The 20,376-nt window shown below is 45.4% G+C and overlaps 1 protein-coding gene across 2 annotated transcripts in view; it reads left to right on the plus strand.

Moving 5' to 3' along the window:
• Positions 1-20,376, plus strand: part of SPOCK1 (SPARC (osteonectin), cwcv and kazal like domains proteoglycan 1) — a 462,088-nt gene that overhangs the window by 431,176 nt on the left and 10,536 nt on the right. Inside the window, exons 7-8 of one of the 2 annotated variants that reach the window (XM_084793963.1) lie at positions 12,327-12,440; positions 15,949-16,170. In XM_084793963.1, coding sequence (XP_084650089.1) covers positions 12,327-12,440; positions 15,949-16,170 — 336 coding nt within the window. Of the gene's footprint in view, positions 1-12,326; positions 12,444-15,948; positions 16,171-20,376 lie in introns of both variants that reach the window. The other variant, XM_084793962.1, reaches the window with a different exon arrangement.

Here is a 20,376-nt window from a genome sequence, read left to right on the forward strand (position 1 = left end):
AGTTAGATAGCTTTGTTTACGGCCAAGATATGAGTGCTACTATTGTACCCTGAGGGGTATCTTGCTGTGCTGGTCATTGTAGCTGTTTTCCTCTCTTGGAAGTTTACATAGCAACTTCTCATACAGGTCAGATATAGGTCATATTCTTCCAGCCCTATATCTGAAGTGCATGGAGTCTTCAGCAAAAGGGACCCACCCTCAACTTCTGGGAGGCCAGCACAATAGCCTATATGGTTCCTGGACTCCCATGATTGATAACTCAAAAGGAGATTTCTCATGCCTGCCCCAGGGGTTTTCTTAAATGATCTATGATTCTTGGCAGGGGGTGGGGGGCACTGTCAGTCAGTCCAAGTGGTATAACTTCATTTAAACTCTCTGTGTCTCTGTTTCTGTCCCCCCTCTCTCACATACACGTATGTGTGTTATGTATAATTATAGGCTAAAAAATCTTTATAGCTTTCCCAAACATCCTTAGTGTTATTTTTCTCCTTCCTCCCCTCTGTACTGACCTTTCACACCTTCCCAAATTAAAGCTCACCACCCTCCCACCATGTTTTGTTTTTTACTATTTCTCTCTTCATCACTGTATCCTGCCATTGACAAAATTTATTTTTATTTTATGGATGTTTTGCCTTCATGTATATATGTACATGATCATGTGCCTGCAATGCCCACCAAGACCAGAAGAGGGCATTGGACTCCCTGAATTTACAAACTGTTGGGAGCCACCACTGTATGGATTCTGGGAAGTGAACCTAAGTCCTCTACAAAAACACTTAGTTCTCTTAACTGGTGAGCTTTCTTTCTAGCTTATAATAGACACTTGATGTACATAGAAAAAACAGATGGGGATCCCATATGATACACAAGGAATATTTTCTTTTTTTAAGCTTTTTGAATTATAAAGTCTTGTATGCTATACAACTAACTGTATTGATTACAGTGGATGGGTGTGCTATAACTGAATTGCACTGGCATGTTTGAATTGTTTCCCAATTTTGCTATCTCAGACAGTACTGTAGTATAGAGGCTTGTATGCTTGACCACAAATGAGCTATAAGTAACAAAGCAGAGTTTTATAATGAAAATATTGGACAGCCTTTCTGAATACCTTCAATTCTGTTAAATCTTTTGTAGCCAATATCTAGTTATAGTTTTCTTTGTGACATTATTAGAAATGCAATTTTGAAAGATTAATTTAGCTCATTTATATTTATTGTTATAGAAGTTAAGTTTGATCATGTTGTTGGTAGTATTTGCCTGCTTATTTTCTTAAGTTGCCAAAGCTGTTTTTAAAATTCCTCTTTAGCCTCAGTGGGCCTTAAACTTGTGGTTCTCTTGAGTTACTGAAATTTTAGGCACATACTACCACTCCCCACAGGGATGTTAGCATTTTAAATAGTGATGAAACCCAGGTGATTTTTTTTGTCCTCTCTTCTCTACCCTCCAATTTTTTAAAAAGCTCCTCTTCTTTATGTCTGCCTGTTAGCTATATATTCATCCTCCTAGAGCTTGCCATTGTTATATAAACATTATATTACTTGATTTGCTATCTCTCAATAATTTTATCTATGTCTCAACTATTAGTCATGGGCTTTGTTTTCCCTTCTTGGACATTGCTATACTGAAATCTGGGGGCAGCTTTGTACTTTTCATTCTCAGAAGTCACTAGGAGGTATCTTCTGCTGCTATATTGACTTTCTTTACTTGAAAATCCAGTGATTTGATTGGGATCGATCTTCATATTGACCATTCTAAGGTTATTTCATTGACCCACTGTGCCTTCTGCATGTAGGTTCAGCAGAAATGGGATTTACTTTAAGAATTGCAATTGCAGTCACCCTATTCCATGTTTCAATAGTCTCCTTGGGGCCGTCAGTTAACTCACTGATGTGCAATGGTTCTTCGCCTTGTCCTGCTGGCCCCTGTGTTCTCTCTGGCATCATCCCACCTACCATGATTTCTGTCCATTCTTCTTCCTCTAGTTTTGATTTTGTTTCTGCTGTCTCCTTCCTTTTCTGGGCTTTACAGTATGGTTTTATTATTATTATTATTATTATTATTATTATTATTATTAATTTCCAAAGGCAATTGTTTCATCTGAATTTTTGTTATTTACTTTGTCCTCATTTTCTTGCTTTCTGCTCAGTGTTCTCTGGTAGTTTTATGTGCTTTTCCTCCAAAAATTTATTTCTATGAATTATTTAAACCAATAGGGTCAGATTCTTTAAGATTAAAAGCAATATTATTGTTGGAATAAGTTAGATTTGACTGGTATGCATATTCAAAATGGAGTTTTAGAGGGAGGGTCACCAGGCTATCTGTAGATGTCACAATTCCAAAAAGCATGCAATTTAACAGTATAGACAGATTGCTCCCTTTAGAAGTGGTTCCTCTGTGTGGGCCTATCTTTCCTGTTTCTGTGAAACAGATCAGGCCCATGAGGGCTTTCTCCATTACTCTGTTCTACTTCCAGTTTCTTGTTACACTCCAGTTGTACTTTGCAATGAGCCTCTTGTCTACACAAAACACAAATAACTATCTTGTATGTGTTTTCTGAGCCCTGCTGCCTCTGGGATGACCTCCTCCCTTTTCTTCATGGTTTTTATTCTTATGTGGATTCTATTTAATTTGTTCGCTGTCCTTTCCTCTATATGCCTTAGTTCTTGCTGCACAGAACATTTGAGTCACTTTAAGGAGGAGCCCTATTCCTCTGAGAGACATATTTGCACTATTTAATGTTTGTTGCCATTTTATAGACCCCCATGAACATTTGCCTTTTTACTTCTATCTGGGAAGTTTCTGGCTTTCAAGCCCAGAGATATTCTCTCTTCCCTCTCTCTCTCTCTCTCTCTCTCTCTCTCTCTCCCTCTCTCCCTCCCTCCCTCTCTGTCTCTCCCTCCCTCCCTCTCTCCCTCTCTCCCTCTCTCTCTCTCTCTCCCTCCCTCTCCCTCTCCTTCCCTCCCCCTTTCTCCCTAGTTTTAACAACAATGAAGTGTGCCATCTTTTCCTGTATACCTCATTTATTATCTATGGAGAGGGGGCTGGAAGATGCTTAGTGTCTTCCCACTTAGAGACGAGCTCTCTAGACAGGAAGTTTTGATCAAAATAGAAGTAATGGTAGTTAATGCCCCGTCCTTGTGTCAGATGCAGTCTGGAGGAACTCTGGGGGCGCTTGGATGCCAGCTGCTTCTCACACCGAGTCACTGTCCACCTTCACACCTGGGGGAGAGGACAGACTCTGAGAGTTGCTGCCCTGAAGGGAGAAGATTGCTGAGCCAGGCATTGGGCTTGGGTACCTTCAGTCTCAGGCAGTTCCTCCTTAGATCCTGCCTATGTATTCTAATTATTCCCTGTTTTGTCTACCATACAGATATAAGTGTGTATGACAGCCCCCAGGCATTTTGGTGACCCCTTTTCTGAGTTTTCAGTGCAGTTCCTTCCTCCACTCTCTTACCATTGTCTCAGAAGCTGGAGATGCTACTGCTGACCCTCTGTCACCAGAGAGGGTTTTTGCACCCACCCCCTTCCAAACAGCCTGTTAAAGGCATCACTGTCTGCTCTAAAGGAGGGAGAGAGGATGGAGTAAGATGACTCTACATCTGCCTTACCTTCCTTTGTCCCCAGGGAAGGTGCATCTGACAATGCCGGCCATTCATAGGTTCCAGGCACCTCCTAGGCTTCCTGCTCAGTGTAAGCTGCCAGACCAAAGGCACCATTATCATCTCTCTGTTGTGTACCTGACAGTGTAGTATTAGTCCTTGCTTAAGGGTAGAAATGTCTGTGCTTGCTATTGCTTTAGGCATTGAAAACAGAATATCAAACTGTACTTTGTAATACCTACATTTGGGCGTTGAATTTGAGCAGGTCAAACTGGTCCTAAAAATGGATATTCTTTATAAATCATCCCACAGAACAGAGTTCTGTCACTAAAGCTGCTTACAGGTCTAGGGCTAACATCTGACTTAAAATGATCCGTTTATATCATAAGTTACTCTCTAGACTGGATATGCGCTTCTGTAGTACAAAATAGCAGCATACGTTACAGTCCAGTGCCCTCAGTAATCCAGGATGAGCCTATTTGCAGCCTTAGAGCAACGCACTGCTTGTTTTAAATGGGACAGATGTTGTCATTTCTTCAGCTCAGTGTTTCTTCTCTGGAGGTGCCTAACACCTCTGGATGGCCAGGAACCCTCCATCACAACTGTCAGTTGTATATTGTTTTCTGAGGTCACTGCCAGTCTGTGCCAGGTCACCTCTACAGGCAAACGCTGACCCGGTGGCTACAAATACAATTACATCCAGAGTTGGCATTTAGAGGCAATATTTTGCATATTCAATAACATGTTTTTGCCTCAGAGTATAAGAAGGGCTGTAGGTTTCATCCAAGGTTTTCAAAGCTTATTTCATCTAGTTAACCTTTCCTACTAGATTATTCAAGGGGAAACCAAGGATCGCTCTGCTCATGGGCATTTACAAACGTCGGGCAAATTCTAGACACATTTCCTCTTCCAGATGAAGAGTTATCATCAGAATCAAGGGAACTTAGAGCCTCCTGAAGGCAGGTTAATGGCCTTACCCGAGAATATATCCATCTCTGCTTGTGAGTTATTCCACTACCTGGTTTAGCTCATCTTCTTCCAAGTTTAATGTCAAGATTTTAAGCTCTTCCAAAGACTGCTTTTTAAAGAGGATTTTATTAGCAAGCTCCTGAATAACAGAGCCTTAATTTCTCCCTTGTTCCCGTTTTTTTGCATAAAAGGATGCCTTCTCTAAGGGTGAAAGAACATGCATATATATTGATGTAAAAGCTAGACTCATGCGTAACATGGTTTACCTTAAGCACGGCCTGGTATGTCAAGTGAGCTCCAGTTAGAAGTGGGATTCACTGTGTGTGCTTTAGAAAGATCTTCTTGGAGCACCCTTTTCAGTCGCACGTGGCTCAAAGTGTCAGTGTTAGCCTCTCACGAGTGCCAGTATTAATTAGCTCCCAAAGTTTCCCAGCTCACAAGATGACCGTAGCTTCATGTTAGTTTTGAGAGCTTAATTCACTGGGCAGTCTGCATCATGTCTTCGGCTGAGGTTAAAAGGCTATGCTGACACTGTTCCCATCTCCAGAGAAGGAGGCGGAGGAGGTAGATCCCTGAAGAGTTTCCAGATGCCTGAGAACAACTGGTCTCAACTATGCAACGGCCCTCCGCTAGGGGGCGGGCATTCAGAAGTCTGAAGGGAGCATGGTGCCGAGCCTGCTGCTCATGTATACAATCTCATGCCAGCAGAGGCTGTGTGGAAGGGCAGAGCAGGCACCATCGAGGTGGCGGGTTGTGATGTGGAAGCAGATGAGTTCTTAGTTTGGAGGCCTGAGTGGGAATCTCAGTGTTTTCATTCACTCTCTAAGACCTGGGCGGAACTGTGGAACTTCCCTGAAAGACTGCAGAAAACCAGCTCCCGCTGGACAGCATTCAAGATCATTTTGTGTGAGAGCAGTGTGTGTAGGCTCTGGCCTTTACAGTTTCCCTGTTTGTCAGTCACAGTGTCATACTGTGCCCACAAATTCGGGGAACACTGCTGGCTGTGGTGGCCTAGGGGACGGGTCTGGCACTGCGGCCTGAAGTCGGCTCTGGTCTTTCATTCTTCCCAGAATCCTGCTAGCTGGTTCCCTTTGTGCCTCCATTACACTGGCGAGGAGACTGAAGATTGGAGGATCCTTGTCCACAGTCCTATCTGGAGTCTGTGATCACTCGGTTCCTTGTGTTTCCACAGCACTTCCTCTCTCCGGCCTTCGTGGTAGCCCTCGAAGGCAGATTGGGTTTGGTTATTGCTGCAAAAACCAAATAAGCAACACCCGTTCCTATTTGTTTCCTATCAGTTTCTCAGAGCCATGTTCCCAGGGGAACCGAGGAGCCACCATGGCTTCCCCTCTCAAGCTCCTTGGCCTTGCAGCATCTCCTCAGCTGCCTTTTGCTCACTCGTCATAACTCCTAACAGCTGCCAGATACACAACAGCTGGAAAGGTCCAGTCCGCACGGAGGAAGGGGAGCCTAGGGCCCCTCAGGTACCAGCACCATGAGACCGCAACGGTGCCAGGGAGAAGCCGGCTAGGCAGGGCGGGTTAAGAAGGAACCCTGCCTTTGCTCAGATCCTGGCTCTGGGCAGTCTTCTCTTTGTGTCTAATCGTCATCGCCAGAAAGCAGGCTCAGCTGGACCTTCTGCAGAAGCTGCTAATTGCAACCACTCTGAGATCATTGATCCAGAGCCGCTCTGATTAAGTAATTATTCACAACGGCACCTAGGAGGGCTGAGCGAGATTAGTACGAAAGGACCATCACACCAGGTCTCCATCGCAGAGAGGCGTCTCGGCTTGCTCCCAGAAAGAACTTGAGTCTGGCCCAACTCTTTAATTACCTTCTGAGGCACTAAAGTTTAAATTAAATCCGGATTGTTTTCATATTAGCCGCTGCAGAGCCCTGAGCTAAGCATCCGTGAGGCTCGCTGGCGTGGGAGGAGGTAGGGCTGTGGCAGGTGGAGTGTTTTTTTGTTTTTTTTTGTTTTTTGTTTTTTGTTTTTTTGTTTTTTGTTTTTTTTTTAACTTGGGCTCTTAAGCTGAAGAAGTTCATGCATTCAAGAGCAGACTGGAGAACTGGTTCCCTGATGAAGGTGTGCAGGGACCCTAGAACACTTGTGTAATGTCACACTGGCTGTTTTCAGACATCTCCAGCAGGTGTTCAAATGCGCTTGTCCTCGTTGAAGTCTAGCCTTTTGGAATGGCTGGCTGGGGTTCACCCACCATACTCACGAACAACCAGAGACCAGGTTAGGATGTGTGTTAAGCTGCTGGGAGCAGCTTTTGGATGTCATAGCTCCTTCTTTGTCAAACTGCACTACATTTTAAAGTTCGCCCTTCTGCTAGTCACCAGGTGTTACCTTTTCCTTGTGGGAAGGTAGAAGGGAGGACTGGCCACCGGAACCCAGGGACCAGCAGCCAGCCTAGAGATGCAGATGTGGGGAAGATATCATGGCTCTCTCTTCCTGGTAGCTGCTCCTCTGCCAATCTCACTGCCCCACAAGGTAATACTGATGGGTCAGCCATTTTCTTTCCTTCCTTGTTGCCCCAGGCTGTAGTGACACAGAAAGAGGGGCCCTGGCTTTGGCCGCACACCCATCTCTCTCTGCCATCTGGGTCACCTGAGCTGCACAGCCTGTTGAAAGCCTTCAGTTCTAGCACGTTGTTCCACGCCTATCAGAGCTCCAAGCCTCGGGTGGGGAGGTGAGGAGGTATCACCCATGTTGGCTTTCCACATATTGCAGTCTGGTCCTATTTTTCAAACAGACAGGCATCCACTGGGAGACTGCCTGCCACAGTACCTGGGCCCTTCCATGTCTGCATGCAGTGGTTTCCTGGCGCAGGGAGCTGCCTTTTTGCACGTGGTAGAATAATGTGCAATGGTGCTATTCTTTTCCCTAATGAGGCCCCAGTGGCCACACACGTGACACAAGCAGGCTGTTCTGCATTCCCTCCTGAATGGCCATTGTTCTCACACCAAAGCTAATGAGGCAAGAGCCTCAGTCACTGCCCCACTCCATCCCAAACTGCTAGGCCAGCTGCTGTCCCTGTCACTGGAGGAGCTACCATTTGCAGTGGAGGCCTGACCAAGTTTATCAACTGCATTCATTAGTGCTGGCTACACACAAGCCTGGTCTATCCTAGGAGGCAGCCCCCCCTACCCTCCACCCCTGCACAGAATCGACCTTGCAGCACCCCCACATAGAATCTACCTTGCAGCATAGCAGCCCCACTTCAAACACAAAAGCCCCAAATCCTGCCCCTTAAGGTAGCATTTGAGTTGGAACTTGTAGCTAAGGTGCTTGATCAAGCATTCATGTTTTCTTTCCATAACTACATTTTGAACAATTACTATATGCCACCTGTGTAAGGCTAGGAAGGTAGGTGTGAGGAAGTCAGATCAACTGCCCATCAGGCAGCTTATCAAACAGGGAGAAGGCAGGCAGGAATTGAAAGCCCAGCCTCTTGGTCTTCTTTTGGCATAGCTATAAAATAACCGAGGGAGATGTTATTCTTTCTATCATCAGTATCTCCTCGGGCTAAAAAAATAAAGCATAACAGTAAAATCCCAACATATCATGCAGACAGTTGGGATATGAGTCCCTGCTCCATGCCAGGAGCTATGAGCTATGCTTTGCTGATATCTTATTCCACGCAATGATGCCAGGAGCTAAGCTTCATTTTGCCATTTCACAGATGGAAAAACTACAGTTTACAAAAGGCAGTGAGAAGGTTATGAGAGCCTGTCAATAGCCCCATAATGAGAGCATTCTTCAAGCAGGTAATGGACTGCATTCCATGCTGAGGGCTAACAGTGCTGGTTTGCGCTCTTGTGATCAAGGGGGACACGGCACTGGGCAAGAAGTCCTTGGGAAAGAAATTACCTTAAAGATGAGATGTGAGACAGACACAGACAAGGCCATGGGGCTAGGGATATTGGAGTAGAAGAGTGTTGGGGTGCGGGGGGGCAGCAAGGCCAGAGCACGGAGACCACAGGTTGATCCCGCAGGCCACTTAAACCACAAACTTAGGCTCAGTGAACAGAGCAACCAGGAGCCTCAGAAGTGATGAGACAGGAAAGTGATTTGACACAATGTCTGATTCCAAAAGATCACTGTGGCTGCTGGAGTCTGAGGCTGTAGAGAATAAGGCTGGGAGACCAGTGAGGAGCATACTGTGGCTACCACAGTGGGGAGCAAGGGTGGTGCCATGGGCTGGAATGGGCAGTGAGAGAAACAAACATTTTGCTTGTTTGGGAAGGTGAGGAACATGAAGAAATCCAGGGAAACTTTCGAATGTCTGCCCTGAGGGCATGTGTCTGAAGTTACTGCTTTCTGCCTCCTGGACTTGGCAATACTATGCATGCATGAGGTGAGGGGAGGGGAGGGGTTGGGGTTGGGGGTTGGGTCTCAGGGATTCTGTCAGGCTTCTGACCCTGTTGGAGCTGAGTCATGTAAAGATACACAGCCACCTGAGGGAAAAAGAAGGCCTATGGGGAAACCACAGGGTTGCTGTGGAGGACTCTGTCCAAAGACTTGATGCAGAAGGAGAGCCACAAAAAGCAAGCAGATGCCCAGGGAGAGGAAGGGAGGGCACAGAACCAAACCGACCTCAGTGAAACTCCCACTCATGAAGAGAATGTAGCAAAACTTCCCAGGGTCCTGGTTGTCATGGCTTGACGTCCTGGAAGAACATCATATTTGCTCTGTAGACTCAGTACCTGGTTCTCCCAGTAGGCAGGCGGGCGGGGAGGCCCTCTGTCCTCTCTGACAAGAATTGTCCCACTTCTGGGGACAGTGCAGGAATAGGAGGGGGTGTGGTTTACTTTTCCCTGGAAACAACCCTCTGGCTTCCCAGTTCCTAAACTGTGATTTCCAGTTACTACTACCATCTAGGGTAGACACCTGAAGAGGCATCCAGACTGGCATGGCGAGAGTGCCAAGTCTGGACAAACAGCTCCCTGTGGGCTGCCCCCCTTTCTCATGTGCCCAGCAGACTGCTTGGCTTTCTCCTCACAAAGACCACTGGGTTGAAGATACCAGGAGTGAACTGGGCCCAGTAATTGAGTGTCTTCTATCTCTGTTTCTGTTCTCTGATCTCACTCCAGCCATGCCATGGCTCCCTGCACCTGGCCTTGTCAATGAGCGGCACATTAACCCTTTCAAGATTGCAGTGCTCAATTCTATTCCTGGCCTCTGTACTTCGGGAAACCTGGGGAGATTCAGTAGGCTTGTGAATACGGAGGTTACCTGCACGTCTCAGCATTTAGTTAAACATGACTGGCCAATTCATCTTGCAGTGTGTGATCTCATCGCGAGTTGGCTTGGAGGTTTTCTCTGCTCAGAGAACATTCTAAATAGATGGTGTGCCAGCAACAGAAGGAAAATGGGTGTTATTAATTTCCCATTTCCAAATATGAGACTGACTGGAGAGTATATATGCTGTGTTTGGATAATCACACTACTGTTTAGTGCTGAACAGGTCAGGAAGGCACAGGCTTGGTCCACAGAGGCTCTGAGTTGGGGCCAATAAGTGAGGTGCTGTGAGCAGGGTCCTGCAGTCAGACTTGGTACCTGGGGAAAAGTAAGAATCTCTGCCTTCAGCAACAATGGCCTGTCTTCTACTGTGAGCACAGGTTAGCAGAGGTGTGTGGAGGTGGCATGTGGGAGCTTGTTATCTTCATCCTCAACCATCTTAAAAGGCCAAAGGGAGGGAGGAAAAGCACTTCTGGGTAGCTGGTTGTCATGACGAGCCTCCGCTAAGTTAGAGAGTAGCGGATGAGAGCCGCCGTCACTCCATTCTAACAATGCAGCAGCCTGCTCTGGTGGGAAGATCTGGAGCCCGCGCTGCCCAGTGCAAGGGTCATGAGCAATTTGGGATGAGACATGTGCCTGAGGAGTTAGTTTGTACATTTATTTAAAATTAATTCCCTGGGGTAGGATTACACCAGTATCCACTTGCACATGCTTGTGGGGAGCCAAAGGCACTTTTCATTATTTGCATTTGACTTAGGTGTCTTTCTGAATTGTCCAACATTTGCTTGCACTAAGCCTGCTTCTAAATATTCTATTTAAAGTAATAATTACAAAAAGAGCTGAAACCCCATCTGGCGCATTTCTTAAAGTCATTGTAGATTTGCTAAGAGCTTGAAACATACTGTCGGGTTTGTATTATCCTGGGGGTAAGAAAACAGGTCCCAAGAAACTTATGGGTAGATCTGTGGTGGATGATAAAGCTGAGATTCACTCTAGGCAGAGTGACCCCACAATGTGACCCCATTCTGCTCCCAACAGGAAACTCTTAGTCAGGTCTGTGTTCAAGGTCGTTAGCAGCGGGGTGTCACTAGCTGGGCACAGTTATGGATGGCATGCAGAGACTACAGCTTGCATCCTGGCTGGAGTGAAAGTAGGGGTGAACATGACAGGTTGCACAGAGGCAGCAGGGCCTGTACTTCCACACCTGTGTTGCCTGAGGTCTGGGAAGCTGCTGCACTGACTCACGGCTGGAGAGGTAGCCATGAACTGTAAACCGAGGAGAGCATCCCAGAATATTACCTTCTTCTGCATTCTCACTGACGGCAAGGCGTGTGGGCTGGGCAGGGCACGGCACCTGGATTTAGTCAGGCGCTGTGCTTCCTGGAGGCTGCAGTGGAGTTGGGATGACGCTTTGTCCATTCCCATTGCTGCCCTCTGAGGCTTCCAGGGGTGAGCCTGGAACATCAGTGTGTTCCCAGCTTCCAGCTGTGGCCTCTCTAAACCGCGAGAGGATCAGATGTAGCGCTGCATTAAATCACTGATGTGCTCAGCTTCTTAGCTTGCTTGCTCTCCTCCAGCTTCAGAAATCTGAAAAAGCTAACAGCTTCCGGGAAGGGCCAGTTCCTGGTTCTCTCTTGGCTGTGTCGTGTTTAAATTTGTCTCTAATTTCTGAAGGACACCAGACATATGGCTTCCTTTTCAGTGTCCTCCCAGCATTCATTCCACCACCTGCACCTCTTGCCAAGATTTTCTCACCCAGAGTGAAGGTGAGCCCTGAAGGAAGGGCAAGCAGTATCACTCCAGTCTCTTTTAGGTTCCTCCTCTCAAGTCACAACCTCCACACACCGTCAAACAGTTTACACCTACTTCCTCGCCTGCTTTCTATCTGTCAGCCTGGGTTTCTTGTCCTTATCAATATCTGTCTGCCTCCACCACTCTGCCATGCACTAAAACAGTGAACCAGGGTGGAGGCAGAAAGGGCATTTACCTGTCAACAGTGGGGAGTAAGAATGAGTTCTCAGGAAGGCTAACAAATCAGGCCAATTTCCCGAGTCCACCTTGCCCTAATACAAAGTGGAGAATCTGCTCTGCTGCTCTGTGGCGCCCCAGGCATTCTCTCCCTAGGAGCATGAGCTGGTTAATCTCTTAATGTGAGTACAGGGGAGATGTCATGTTCTCTGGCAAAATTGCAATAACAAGTTTTATGTGCTTAGCAAAAGGGGTGTCAGCTGGACTTTGAGGATGCTGTACAAATGCAAGGTGTCAGCAGCTTGCTTTAGCTTTAGCTGAGTCAGACCAGGTCTGAACAGTCTATCTGTCTGACATTTCCAGCTCTCTCCTTGTCCCATGTTTGACTTGTGACAGGAGCATCCCTTGCAGTGCCGGAGCTCAGAGGATTCAGAGGTGTCTGGGCAAGGAGGATTGCCTTGACCATAGCTTGGCCAATGACCTTGCACACTGGGTGGAAATTCCACGTGCTCACCATCTGCTCTGTGTCTTCCCTGCAGCCTGCACAGACAAGGAGCTGAGGAACCTTGCTTCCCGCCTGAAAGACTGGTTTGGAGCTCTTCATGAGGACGCCAACAGAGTCATCAAGCCTACCAGCTCTGATACAGCCCAAGGCAGTAAGATCACTCTATTCTCGCTATTTCACAGCAGCATATTTTGGTTAAAAGAAAAGGATTTAAAATATGTGCCAATTTTAGAACATTAAAGTATCAAAGAAGGATGATACTTTAGAATCAAGAGAAATACAAATTTTGGAAAAGTGTGATTTCAAAGAGATCATGGTTTATATAGGCATTTTAGAAAACATACTGTATAGAAAAAAGCCATGCATGTGTGTAAACACATATACACACATATAATACTAACCATTTAGCAACTAAAGTATGCTACAGTAGACACCTTGAAGTACTTTTCCTTGTATATGGAAATGTATGTGTGCTGGAAAGTTTGCACATGTTAAAAGCTGATACACCATTTGGAAAATTAAACATCTAGAAATATCATTATGCTTTCCCATTATTGAGTGGTCTCAGGCAGGAGCCAAATAGGATCCTAATCATGACTATAACAACTTAAAGAGCCTTTAATTGGGACATTTGGGTTGTTGCTAATATAAGCAACAGTGTAGCAAGCATCTGGGATAATGTGATTTGCCTGAACACTGGGCAGCCATGTTTAACTTCCCCCAGACACCACGAAGCAGGTGCCCCTCCCCTTCCTTTCCCACTAACACTCAGACTCCTGAAGGATCCCCCAGAACTCTGGGATGAACAGAGGACACACACACACACACACACACACACACACACACACACACACACGTTCCCCCCTCTATACGCAGTGAACTCTGAGGTAGTTGTGCTAGCTGGTACAACAGAGATCACAGATCCATCAATCCCTCAGATACAAGTAGTGTGGCTGTGTGTACATCTGAGATGAAGTGGACATGGTCAAAGTATTCACACAGCCCCTCCACCCCCCCCCCAATTGTTTGCATGGATGGAACAGTGAAAGCAAAGGTTCTGGCTTAAGTGCAGGGGATGAAAAGTTACAATGTAACTCAGCCACTCAGAGGGACCAGGTGGGATGCACGGTTTACTGTCTTCTTGGGAAGCTGAGGCAGGAAGATACTTTAAAGACAGGATACAGGCTGGCCTGAGCTATATGGACAGATGCTATCTCAAAAACACAAATTATCATCTTAACTTCCGGTGATTCTTTGATGCCCATAGCTTTCTGGAGAGATCAATGAAGAGTAAGATAGAAGAAACGCTTACCAGAACAGCTTCACTCCTTTGCCTTAATGGCAACACAGTGCTTGCTTCTCAGACTGTTTTCCAGGGGGTAGCTCTTGGTAGCTGTGTCTATAGGACGGTGAGGTGAGGTCTGTGTGTGTGTGTGTGTGTGTGTGTGTGTGTGTGTGTGTGTGTGTGTGTGTGTGTTTTGTATTTTTCCATTCCTGTCAGAGGTTCCTTTGGAGTTTGTGGGCACTAATTTCCATCTAGAAAAGCTTGTCAGCGAGTACCCCAAGAGCAGCTGAACCCTGAGCTTTTGGAGTAATTTCTCCATGGAAACTGGGCTTTTGGGAAGAGAACTCTTGAAGCCTCCACTCAGTCCTCAGAGGACAGGCAGGAGCCTGGGAAACATGAGTATATCTCGTATACCTCGGAGTAAATTGAGTTCCCAAAGCCACTGTAGGTTTGATGCCCAGAAGCCACTGAGGCAGAGGGGTGTAAGGAAGGATGCTTCGGTCTCTGAAGGTAAAGAAAGAACATTTGTTTGTCCATACATCCTGAAGGGATGGCCCCAGAGCCGTGCTCCAGCCTCTGCCTCTGCCTCTGCCTCTGCCAGCTGAGATGCCAGGTACACTTGCCCTTTTTGGACACTGGAAAATCAGTGAAGAAATCTTCTTGTTTTGACTAAGCCATACAGCCTGGCATTTCTTCTGCTTTATGCTCGTGACAGTCGCTAAAGAAGGACCCAAGTTATACCCATAGGCTCATCTGAGAAAAATTAATATATATAATCCTTTGATAGCAAAATGAATACATTTAGGTATGCAAAGATTTATTTGAAAGGGTAAACTTAAAGCTAGCTAGAAAACTCCTATAGCTAGAAAACAACTATTTTTACTGATACAGTGTGCCAATAGCGCTGAGGTTATTAAAGGGAATATGGAGGCCTCCCCTCAGGAAGCATCTAGTCTGATTAGCGAGCATCAACAGTGTGGGGAAGCCCGGGGTCTCCTGGGAGTTTGTAGAGGTGGTTGCAGCCTTTTTTATAGATTTTTTGTAAGATATTGCTTCATTAAATCAGGCTCACTAAATAAAGGTTCCCAAGGTGCATGCAGAAGCATAGGGCACACCAGAGTGGGCAGGTGCTCTCATCAGGACACTATGCTGTATCCCACACACGGCACCCTAAGCATTCAGGACAGATGTGTCAAAGGAGGCAGAGGGGAGCCTGGAGAAAACAGTGTGGAGACTGTAGATCTGGACCAGCCTCTCTGCATTTCAGTCCTAATCCTGAACCATATCTTGCTATTTCCTCCTTATCTATAAGTTAGAGATGATGATGACATTTCACATGAATGCCACCAGACTTTTGTGAGATAACTAAGTGCATAGTGCTTAGAAGCATTTTTTTTTTTGAGACAGGGCTTCTCTGTGTAGCCCTGGCTGTCCTAGAGTTGCTTTGTAGACCAAACTGGCCTCGAAGTCACAGAGACCCACCTCCTTCTGCCTCACCAAGTCCTGGGACTACAGGCATGCACTACTCTCCCCGGCTGTTTAAAAGCATTCTTAAAATGTATTTATTACTTAGAAGCATTTTCATCTGTAGAATCCTAGGAAAAGAAAGCTAGTCCTAGAGACTCAAGTTATAGGAAAAGTGAGGATTTGGTCATCCCCTTAGCTCTGAGAGGAAGAAGACAGGCTTGAGGTCTCTGTCTACTGTGCTGTGGCACCCAAAGCATGTAGCTAAGTGTGGGAGTCCCACCCTTACAGTCTCCACCGTGGAAACCAATACTTCCCCTTCCCTGGGGAAATAAGAAAGAAAGAATTGTCTGAGTAGATTTGGATTCTATCTCAAGTGCCTCCTTAGGGTATTACAGAAAAGAAGAAAGGGAACAGACGGAGGAGAAGGGCCTCGGTGCTCTGCCCTCCAGCCTCAGGCTGGGCCAGAGGGTCCTCTGGGACAGGATGGAGCCTCAGTCTCACTCCCTGCTGTTGTCTCTACCCCACCCCCACCTGACTCCTTTCTCCAATATTTTGTTTCAAGTTTTCTTTTTTGTTTGTTTGTTTGTTTGTTTCAACCTAAAATGATAAGCTCAGGTTTCAGTGTGATACATGTTATGTTTTAGTGTTGTTTGTAGTTTACCTTTCAGTTGCAAACAGGTTTATAGACAGAGGATCTCCTATTTATAGCACAGACACATTAGCATAGGGGATGAATTCTCAAAGCTGGCCCCCACTTTTAGAACATTTATATATCTCATATATAAAGAAAACAGCCTGAAGATAGGACACAGCTGGTTGTACCCTGATCCCCGGGGACACCAAGTTAGGGAGTGGCAGTGTGTGCACCATGCCTGGCAGGCTGAGATGTCCCTTCCTCTCACAGGGTTTGACACCAGCATCCTGCCCATCTGCAAGGACTCCTTGGGCTGGATGTTCAACAAGTTGGACATGAACTATGACCTCTTGCTGGACCACTCGGAGATCAATGCCATCTACCTAGACAAGTATGAGCCGTGTATCAAGCCTCTGTTCAACTCCTGCGACTCCTTCAAGGATGGCAAACTCTCCAACAACGAGTGGTGCTACTGCTTCCAGAAGCCGGGAGGTAAGGTGGGCTCCGTGTTGGGCAGGGAGGACATCAGAGTTCGTGCAAAGAAAGGCACGGCTAACAGCAAGCTCACGGGTGCCTGTCTGCTTTTAAGATGACATTTCAGGAACCAAAGAGTAAAGCGATGGTGGCTCTTAACTGAGGAATCCCTTCCTTTGGAGAAGCATCCTCACCACACTAGCACTTTCATCTATAAAACGGGGGTATGGGACTCTTCACTGCCTGGTTCTCAAGGTCACCATGAGATTGTCAGTGTGGAAAACACCAACTAATGTAAGAGGACCACACTTCCTATTGTCACATGAATTCTCCTTAACTATAAATGACAGCTAACGAGAGACACAGGATAAGAGGGATATAGGAAGAAATGATACAAGGGTGTCTCCCATCACCCAAAAGCAGGCAAGGGGGCCAGCCTGTAGCACCATCCCATCCAGTGGTCATGCTCTGCCCTCCCATGGGTCACCTTTCCTGTCTGGCTTTACTTCTGTCTCTGTCCCCCCTAGGAGGTGTACCCAGTGCACCAGAAATCAGGCTGTCTGCTTACTAATAGTATTTAAATTGTGCAATATTTATGCATGTGCACAAAGATGGCAGTACACACATCAAAAAATGTAGACACTCCAAAGAGCATCCAAGAAGAATAATTTCGTGTACACATTCATAGGGTTATCAGATCTATCCCCAGTGGCACAGCATGCATCTTTACATTTTAGCACAGTTGCCAATCTGCCTTCCAAAGGAGATGTATTGGATATTTTGGGCGAGAGAAAAAAGTCAGAGTATCATTTCTCCATGCCAGTATCAAGCCTAGTCACTATTGCCAAACTGGGACAAAGCAATGCCACACTCCCCACTGGTTTCATTCTGTTTATCAAATGAATTTGAGCAACTTTGCTCATCTCTGGCACACTCTTAGGGTTCTGTTTCCTTGAAATAATTTTATGTTCTTTGTACGGCTTTTCCTGTTGGAATTGTGCTTTATTTTTCTGCAGGAAATTATAGAGCTTTGCTAGTTGTGGGCATTGCAAGTATTTTTTTTCCCCCAACTCTAACTTAGTGCATTTTCTTGTTAAGGAGACACGGTTGCATGTTTTAATTTTCTCACCCTATGCCTGTTTTTAGTCATTTTAGAAGGGCACATTTTCCTTGGATCTAGCAGGGCAACCCTCTCGTGTTTTCACCAACTTTGGTAGGTTTGTGTTCAAATTTGCTTTGCTCTACATATGTGTGCACAGTGAGGAATCCTCTGCTTCTCCCTCAAGCCTGGAGATAGCCACCGCCCTCGTTATCTTTCTGTCATTTATTGACTAACCCTCCTTCTATTAAGAGTATGTCTGATATATATGTATATATCTTAGATTTATTCCTGAATACTCAGCCCCACTTACCTAAATCAATTCTATCCAATTTAATTCACAGTTTTTAAAAAAAACAGTTTAGATCACAGTTGATTTCCTGATATATTGTAGGTCTCTCCTCTCTTGTCATTAATTTTTGTTTTGGAATGTTCCAGAGAGTCATAGATTTCTTCCCCTTGAACTTTCAAATGCATTTGAACAATTTACTAAAAATTCCTCTCAGCTATGTAACATTGAAACCTTTAATCTTAAGAGCTTCTTGGCTAGAGAGTTAGACTTTTCGGTTTTGTTCTCATCAGTTTCCCTTTTTGGCACTACTGTAGGGGATCTGCTTTTCTGTCTACTTCCTCTTGCAAAACTCTCACTTTGTTTCTAGATGCCTTGGTTGGTCCGCTTGGTGTTTTCGGATGTAAACTGTACCATGCACAAGCAGTAAGATTTTTTTTCTTTAAATACTAGAATGTGATTGCATCGCTTCCCCCTTCCCTTTATGCCTCATTTCTTTCTGTTCACTAACTATTTTAGGTAACACAAATAGGAGCTTAAAAAAACAGCAGTTGTTTTACTTTCATCTAAGATGCTTGTGGCACAGAGCCTGACCCACTGTTGAGGGTGGAGTTCCAGGCTAGGTTTACTCATGACCGTATGCGAGGCACCAGCTGAGCACTTGGCCTCAGAGCTATCCCTGGACAGGCTCCTTCAGCATGTGCAGGGAGAAGTCAGAACTCCTACTTCTGATGTGCCTTGGAATGATGCGGCATCCAGGATTCATTCTGAGAAAAGTTATTTCTCATTTTTTGTATACTTCTCTCACTTTCATTGCATCTCTATGTTGTTATTCCACAGTGTTTGATTAACTGTATCACTTCATAAAGAAGCTTAGAGTTGATGGAGGTGTCATACTTTAGTCCCAGCACTCAAGAGGCAGAGGCAGGTGGATTTCTGTGAGTTTGAGGTCAGCCTGGTCTATAAAAGAGAGCCCAAGACAGCCAAGGCACTACACAGGGAAACTTTGTCTTGAAAAGCCAAAAAAATTAATAATAATAATATTATTATTATTAATTTAGAGGTCAGTGTTAAGTATGTTCAAGTCTCAGTTGGTGATGCTGTTTGGGGAGGCTGTGGAACCTTTACAAGACAGAGCCTCTCCACCTCTTCCCCTCTCTCTGCTTCCTGTGTGTAGAGGAAATATCATTGGCCATCTGCTTGCTCCCCTCTGCATGGTGATCTTCTAAGGATCCCAGTGGACTCTAGCCTCCTAAAGTTGTAAACAAAATAAACCCTTTCTTTCTTAACTTGCCTCAATGAAACAGCATGGCCAAAAGCAACAGAAAATTAATTATGCAGGATTCCTTTTCTATTTTCCAGGACCTTAATGTTGTAGAAGCCACCTTCGGTTTGTGTGGCCTTGGGTCATATTGCAGAAATGTGATGGGTTATGCTTCTTTGAACTCTAGAATTAGATCCTTTCGAATTTTCAGGAAACTTTTCTTTTCTTAAGTTTATCTTGAGAACTTTTCTCTCTATCGTATTAGTCTCTCTCTCAGCCTCATCAGGATGTTTCATATGACTTCCATGGCTTTAGAGGTGACCTTCCTCTCTTAAGTTGTCCACCTGTTTCTGTGTCACACTCAACCTTGAGCCTTCATGTCCTTGCCCTGAACTCTGCTCCTCTATGGTCCACTGTTTTAGTAGAATCATTGACTGCTTAGAGAAACTTCTACTGTGTGATATCTGCCCAGCAGCAAATATTTTTCAAAATGAATTTTTCATATTAAGAATGAAAAAATAATTGTTGTATGTTCCTTGTTCTTATGTGCATTTGAGATTTCCATTAGTTTCAAAATATGTTTTAGGAAAATTTAAAGAAAGTATCATAAAATTAGAGACTTGCTCCATTCCATACAGTCTGGTTATCTTCCTACATATACCAACTGTCTCTGCTCTGTCATGGATGAAAATTTCCATTTACAAAATAGTGGTCATATCAGTACATATTTTGTATGGTGGTTATAAAGATTTTAAAAACCTCCAGAACTGTCTGAACATGTCAGTAAATGGTAGCTATTAGTCATGGTAAGTGCTACGTTTCCTACTCACAGAGGGCTTTGTATCAATGTCTCCTTACCCTGAATGAGATGAGGACTCTGCAGCCGCTCTTTCTCATCTGGTAGTGGCAATGCCAGGTGGTGTTGTAAAACCCACACTGTAATAGACAGAAGTGGGTGCTGTAGAGAGATGGTTAAGAGTGCACAGGCGTGGAATACCTCACCCATGCCACAAGGACCCTGAGCTGATGGCAGGACCTGCCAGAGACATAAGACTGACAAGGGCAAAACGGGCAAACGCTAAAATACTAGTGAGGTCACCTGTCACTTTGCCTAGTAGTAAATTCTTCTCTGAGGAGCCCACACCAGCCCGTACTCCATCATCCATACCCTTTGGCTCCATGTGGCTCCCTGTCTGCCCTTCATAGCAGTCTCCTGGTGGTTGTTCACACAATATGTGAGGACTCAGTGGCTGAAAGAGTGAAGAGATGTTGGGGGTCCTGAGTCTCACTCTGGATGGCTTGGCTCCTTGTCTTCCCCATGGCTATCGTGTTCACACAGGGATGCATGGGTGCTTGGGACCTCTCTCCCCAGAGACAGCAGGTGCATTAGATCAGGCATTGCTACTCCCAGCTGGCTGGGCTCTATGTGCAGAGTTCTTACCCTCTCCTAAGCCTGAGCCTCAGTTTTTAGCTCCCAGAAACCTTTGCTGGATGTTTCCTTTGCTGAGAAAATGAAAAAGTCTATGAGCCGATCACCTGGTGTTTCTTGGTTTGCTGTAGGAAGGAAGTGTC

Source organism: Acomys minous, assembly GCF_964271855.1.
Source record: "Acomys minous genome assembly, chromosome: 9".
Lineage (NCBI taxonomy): Eukaryota > Metazoa > Chordata > Mammalia > Rodentia > Muridae > Acomys > Acomys minous.